Source organism: Anneissia japonica, unplaced genomic scaffold, assembly GCF_011630105.1.
Source record: "Anneissia japonica isolate Jap-2015-1 unplaced genomic scaffold, ASM1163010v1 scaffold287858_len863314_cov180, whole genome shotgun sequence".
Taxonomy (NCBI): domain Eukaryota; kingdom Metazoa; phylum Echinodermata; class Crinoidea; order Comatulida; family Comatulidae; genus Anneissia; species Anneissia japonica.
In genome coordinates, this window is record NW_022693771.1 from 253658 (window position 1) to 260938 (window position 7281).

A 7281-nucleotide genomic window follows, 5' to 3' on the forward strand; every position below is an offset into this window, starting at 1 on the left:
GTCTTGGGCGACCATGTGATGATGTGTGGAATAAATCATTAAGGGTAGAGGTTATTTGTTTTGGTTTTATTCTTTTAATTCAATTTTTATTGTTCCTTTTGCCTGGGAATGCCCAGTTTGATATACTGCAGAAATAGATTGTTCGTCAGAAACTGTGTATATCAAAACGTCGCGCATTCACGGGATCGCGAAGATGAGCAAACACTGAATAGTCTAGTACATCGTCGATTACGTGTGATTGTTATTGCTTTGGAAAAAATCCAAATATAAAAAAATACCGACGTGTGCCGACGCCTGTCTAGTTTACGTCGGCATTTTTTTGCCGACGACATTTCGTCCTAATTTCGAGGGCTGCTTACATGACAACACATGCACTAAACAAGAAATATGTCCTATAAAAAAACGCCGCAACGTCTTTACCTTATTCAATTTGTTAATATACAGCTAATTCTAAATTTATTCATTGTGTGAATTTTGATATGACATTACATATTTACCATATTGATTGCCTCAATTCAGTTTATGAAACTTGTTTTATGATCCTTAGCAATGTACATGCCTACTTCAATTTGACATAAAACAGAAAATATAGTACTTGATCAATTCACCATGGCAACGATAAACATTTTGGTGGTGGGACGGAATGAACAAATTGAATAAAAATGAGACAACAGGTTATCTTCTCAATTAATTAAAACTTTAAAAATGTGTCATTCTGGCTCTAATCAGCCAGAAATTTGAAAGTTCTCATGTGACCCCACTTGGATTTTCCTGAAAAAATTCTAAAAGTACCTTGTCAAAAGAAAGAATCCAAAATTTCAGCTTCTAATTCCAAGCGGTTTTTAAGTTATGACATTTTGAAGTTTAGGTACTTTTTCATGCCGTAAATAGCTCCTTTAACTTTGTATGGCTTTTACGAAGCTATATCTCCAGAAATAATGAAGATAAAAAGTTGAAAATTGCTACATAGACTGAAATTTGGCCCCTCTTTCAAGAAATACCATTGAAATTTTGGTAGCATACTTTATTAGAATGTACCTAAATTTCAAAATGTCATAACTTGGAAATTGAAGCTGAAATTTTGGATTCTTTCTTTTGACATATCAAGGTATTTTTAGAATTTTTTTCAGGAAAATCAAAGTGGGGTCTCATGGGCATGGTGGTTAATTTTTTGAGCCGGAATGACCCAATTTATACTGTAAATTTAAATACATACTTTTGAGTAGCAACTAATAATTTATTACCATAGGCAATATCAATACATTTCAATGTTTCATTCAGCAAAATAAAGTAATATTAAACTAGATTTTAACTCGTCACTGAGGATGAGTTTGGTGATCCGCCGTACTTTGACCCTCACGAAGCACGGGCGGTGCTGATTGAAAATTATTATATGCTAAAACATGCTCTATTTAGTTTTTAAAAAGAGTAATTTCGAACATTTTAATGACTTACTTAATACAGTGTCACAAACCCAAAACATGTAACCGAAACGTAATTTCCAGCTTCAGTACGTGCTGTGGGCCTGGAAGGCCGAAAAGGATCCGTCTGCAGATATTGGGATTCCTTCCAGTGGATGCTTAGTTTATTTTGTCATTCTGATCGGATTTTCTCTACTGTTCCGTTNNNATTTTAAATAGTTTTGCATTATGTGGCCGTTTGCTGTTTTATGGGTTTTTCCCATTTGCCTTTTAAAATTTATATATTATTAAAGAATCTCTATTGAGATCCAGAGGGCCGCCACTGATGCATGGTAGGGATTGCATCTTTAGATCTCCGATCTTGTTCATGCATGCATGAGTGAACGCAAAGCCTATGCTACAGTGTGGCGATTGAAAAAATAATAGACAATTGAAAAAAATAAATAAAAATATTAATAAGAAAATTTTATGTCATTTGATAGACCTGACCTGAACTGCTCATGTCGCAACTCTCTCTATATAGGAACTCTACCCTGCCCCCCCCCCCCCCCTTTGGTGCCGCCCCTGGGTCGAAGCACAAACTCCTGTAGACCAAACCCAGTACAGTTACGATTTTTAATGTGCAGGAAATCCATCACAAAGTTTATCCACCACAGCTTGAAGAGGGTATTCTGTCGTCGAGCGGAACGCATATAAGTCTGAGTGGACTCTCTTCTGTTATATACTCTTTGCTCTTACTGAGAGGAACCATATGCCTATTAATCGATGACAGTACTAGGCCTAAGTCAAGTATTGTACTTTTTAACATTATCGCTCGCATTCACCGCTCATCGTGGGTGATCTACAATGCCAGTCTTGAAAGATGATGTAATGCACATTCAGGCTCTTCATTGGGTGATGGCGAGGTAACTACATTTACCGTACCTTAAGCAAATTGAATTAGAAATACGGTACCGTATCTCTAGCCTCACGTGTTTACAATATTTTGCAGACACAAATCTACAACCTTCATTCCTGTGGCCTTGTAATTATTGAGTGACGTCACGCATCTCGTAGCATGCCTAGGCTAGCCTACTTTTGGCTATTAATTTTATACCAAAGCAAAATCGGTCCGCTGGATTGATTTTGGGCCTACCTACAGTCCTACATGACTGTACTAGCCTAGGCCTAAAAAAGCCTGGCCTAGGGCCTAGGCTAGGCCTACCTTACTTACCTGTACCATTCTAGCAAGTCGCAGCGTCTCTTTACTTATCGAATTCTTACATAGTTTACAACTAGATCTACCACTTTTAGCATACTCTGCCTTAAATGGAAAATCATGATCGGTGTCAGCCATTTCTGGAATGTTTGCAAGAAAACTGGGTTCACACTACAGTTGCAGGTGCCAACTAGGCCTAGGCTTGTTCCAACATGTGTCCTCTACCAAAGATCGTATAGCGCCGCTAAGCGGCGCAAGATAGATAACTCCTATCTCCATAACCAGCGTGAACACTGCTTGGGTATTTACCCAAGATCTTGGGTATTTTGACTTGATCTTGGGTTCTTGAGTATTCCGTTCAATCCTTAGGTATTTTATTTTTACTAAGAAAATTAAATATTTTTGTCATAGAGGAAGAATTAAGAAGTAACAAAGTATATTTCAGTCCATTCAAGTAAGCAAAACTCAACGAAGTGCACATAACATTGCTAATTGACTGTTAATTGCTATAAACATGGGTTCAAATTGATTATTTGTTATTTGCGTTGCCATTGATCTTACCTAATTAATGCATTACATAATAAAACTTGATCACTGATCTACTCATAAAACTGGCTGACTGAGGGCGTATTTTTCTATCCGTATTATCACCTCATGAATATTAATTTTAATAATTAACACAAACAATTACAATAAAAAATTATGTAAACAAATAGAAAACGTGCTTCAATACCATCACTGTTTAGGTCGATTTCTGAGCGCTAATTTTATATTAGTAAACAATTATTATGTTTGAAACATATTGTTTAGTATTTCATTTGTATTTTTTAAACTTTTTTTAAAAAGAACTTCATTTTTTTTAACAGTATGTTGATCTCTGGTCCAGTGACCGGTAGGTTGTATGCAGGGTAGGCTTATCACAAATAGTTTAGCGATATCGTGAATTCAGTTAATTTTCATTCTTTTCGTTGTACAATTGACTTGTTATTTTCGGTTTAATCTGCATGGTATTCTTTAAAGTTTTTCTTTTTTTGTTAAATAATTCTATATTTTGAAGAAATTGCATCTAATACTGTACTGTAAAATATTATGGTAATACAAATCGTTCTAGAAAGTACTGCTTGTTGTATTTTTATTCGTGTGTACCAATACTAAATTCTTTGCGTTATTAATTAATAATTATCGAAGGCTTGGTCTCTGGACATCATCAATATACATTCAGAATATATTAATAGACCTGATAGAGATTTACTGCCCCATCCCGCAGCAAAGCTGCCCCGGGCCCACGGCTGCTGTCGAATACCTTGAGTAGGGCAGTGCCTACAGGTTTTGTAGTATATTATATACAGCCAGTATGCCTTTAGTCATGATTAGGCAAGAGTTTTTTCTATAACTTGCTACGCAAAATTGCTACCCGCAATATATTGATGATTTGGAATTGATTGATGTTCTTTTTGGCGAAGCACACCTCAGTGCCGCCATAACAAATTGAAATTTTAGATAAAATAAAATTGTTTCTTTTATTCTTAATATGCCTGCTGCTGCCTTGAAATCGTCAAAATAAGATGTATCCAGTATTTCTTCCTAACTACTGTATATTAATTTAAGCATTTAACCATCCCATTATTACACTGGTTACATTCACAACAAATTTTATTTTTATTTTTTTCTCCTGGATTTTCCACACTCCTCTGAGTATCCTCAAAAAATAAGTTTAACTGCTGCCATACTAGATTGTGTGTTTGGAGTAGTTATAAAAGTGTTTTATATAGTTGACAATTTAAATGAGTTTCGACAATCATATACTTATAGCCTTGTAGCTGGGTAAATTATTATCAAACACTCCATGAATAAAAAAAGAAGTCAACTTAAATCAATATGTTTATTTATTGTTTAGTTCAGTGTTAGTTTATTAATGACCAGCAAGTGAAATAAAGTATAATTAGCAATTTCAAAGTTCTAACCTCACTCAATGTGATGTATACAACAGTACTGTCTTAATTTACAATGATTAAGCAGTATATATTAGGTTGAAGTTAATATATTTAAAATATAAATTACAAACACATTTAATATTTCGATATCAGTAAAATTTCCTGTCGATTTAGTGCCATAATTTCACTTGTCACAGTGGCCATGCTGCTAATAACTAGGCCCTATGTTTATCAAGGCCTAGCTACCATTGCATCTCTGACGTATTTTTCCTTGAAATACCACCCAATAACCTTAATTCCCTTAGACGACCAGTCACACAAAGTGTGTGTGGTGAATTTTTGGACATCAACAATCGACTTAAAGTAACTTAAATCATGTTCAAATGAACAAATACAGCAATTAATTATGATCTTTACAACAACAAGGGACAGCTGACATATGAATGTACATGTACACACCGCTATTCATACTCTTAGCTGATGATTGTCTTCTGGTTCCATTTGAACCATTTCTTCTGTTTTATTCTTCTGCTTCTTCTGTAATTGACGACCACATTCTTTCGAACTTCGCATAAAAATGATCATGTACCATGTCCTTATCCATATCTGAAATAAGAATGACATGTACTATATCAAAGAAATTTAGAATGCTGTAAAAATGAATGTGCTAATATTTGACACACATTGCAGTATTGTACAGTTGATATTGATAAATCTTTAAATGTCCAACAAAGAGTTATATATACACATATGATTTATATATACAGAAATACATATACACATATACATATACATATATATACATATATATATGTATATATATGTATATATATATAATAATAGAGACATTGATAAAATCAAATGAAACGGTTGACATTGGAGGAACATGCCGTATTTTATTGCACACGAATGTTTCGTCCTGTCCTCAGAACTTTCTCAACGTGAATGAACAAAAACATTACAAAGTAGGTAAATCATGAGCTATGGAATAACAGTAAATAACAATGAAATAACAATAAGACAATGATGGGCGTAATTAGTTATTCGTGAAAGTATAGCCTCTAGCAAAGCCTAGATCTCTGTTAAGACCCTTAGCATCTGATTTAATACGGAGTACCGGTATCCATCGCAACTCTGCGCAACGTCTATCTTTAGTAGATTTGTAATCAATGCCTATGATGATGAAACGAAAATTAGAAATTGAATGCCTGGATGAATTGAAATGGTCACTCACAGGAAATCCCTTGCTTATATCTCTAATAGATATAGAAAAACCGTCAGGGGAGGGGCAGTGTCTAACATTCTCAAATTCTTTGCGAGCATTTCTTATTGCGGTAGGCCAATTTCTTCTATAAATTGCACATTTTAAGGAGTTTTCATTTTTTTTAATGATTATTGAGTCTGTATCTATAAGCTTAGTGCCAGTCTCTCCAATATAAGTATCCATGTTACATTTATTGCAGTAAATCATATATACCACATTCAGTGACGTAGAAAAGTATTTTTCATTGGGGGTGGGGGGGATGATTGGCGTGTTAGCCGGTGGGGTAACAGGCGTGGGGGAGAGGGGCACACTGCCCCTCCCCTGGGGGATGATTGGCGTGTTAGCCAGTGTCGTAACAGGCGCGGAGGGAGGGGGGACATGGGGGAAAACTGCCCCTCCCCTGACGGTTTTTACTAGGCTGACAAAGCCGTCGTACCGGGCTGGGTAAATAAGAGAAAAGAAAGAGGGGAGAGGGAGGGAAAAGAAAAAGTGAAGTGAAAAGTAGACAAGAATAAAAAGGAAGATATCATGATGACCAGACTCGCAACACTCTGGATGCAACCCCTTCTCCACTTCAAAAACTCTCATAACTCCGTTGATTTATGCTGCCCGATGGCGTAACCACTGGGGGACAAGGGGAAAATATCTATCTTCGGAAAATCTTTCCCACCCCTTTATAAATGCCCTTTTCATCCCCTGAAAGTGCCTAAAAACCTCAAATTTCGTGCGCTTCGCGCGCATTTCTTGTTGAAATGGGTCAATTTCCTATAAAAATTGCAAATTTTAGGGAGTTTTGATCAATTCCAACAAAATTAGAATTAAAAACACCGGGGGGCAAGGGGAAAAAAACCATCTTTGGAAAATCTTTCCTCACCCCTTGACAAATGCATCCTCTGAAAGTGTCCTAAACCTAACCTAAAAGAAGGGCCTCAATGTGTATTGATGTGAAAGAATATGTTTATAATAAATAAAACCATGATGAAAATACTGATATTTAGTTTGAAACACACGTGTGTGGCCTATATTATGAATAAGATAAGCCCTATGTCGTATTGTTTTCTATATTGGGAGTGGGGTGGGATGGGTATGGTAAATTACTAACCGGGAAAATAAATACCCACTCTCACCCAAGACCCCTGTTAACGCGCCTGGTGTTAGCGCCAATGTGTGCCCTTGTGCAGACAGGGAATGTGCCCACCCCCCCCCCTCCCTCTGAAGCTGGAAACCTTGTTTTTGCAAAATAAATTGATGCAATATGCTATTACAGGCCTAAACAATAAATTCATCATCAACCGATATAACCTTAAACTCTTGGAAATGACATAACATTACTGATGTCGTACACACCCTTCAGTGTGAAATGTGGCTCTATTTGCAAGCACATCTAACATCTAAGGGAAGAAGAACTTAGATTGGTACCAGATGAAATAATTTTGTTATCAACATTAATACATTATGCTAATT

At 36.0% G+C, this 7281-nt stretch overlaps 2 protein-coding genes across 2 annotated transcripts in view; both read right to left on the reverse strand.

The window, feature by feature from the left end:
* The window catches only part of LOC117100893 (poly [ADP-ribose] polymerase 1-like), a 144769-nt gene extending 141677 nt beyond the window's left edge, over positions 1 to 3092 (reverse strand). The window contains exon 1 of the mRNA XM_033240724.1: positions 2635 to 3092. Within this exon, the coding sequence (XP_033096615.1) occupies positions 2635 to 2757 (123 nt within the window). The 5' untranslated portion in view covers positions 2758 to 3092. The remainder of the gene's footprint in view (positions 1 to 2634) is intronic.
* Positions 3093 to 4521: 1429 nt separating this feature from the next.
* Positions 4522 to 7281, reverse strand: part of LOC117100897 — an 18896-nt gene continuing 16136 nt past the window's right edge. Inside the window, exon 3 of the transcript XR_004444187.1 lies at positions 4522 to 5159. The gene's annotated coding sequence lies outside the window, so the exon portion shown is untranslated. The remainder of the gene's footprint in view (positions 5160 to 7281) is intronic.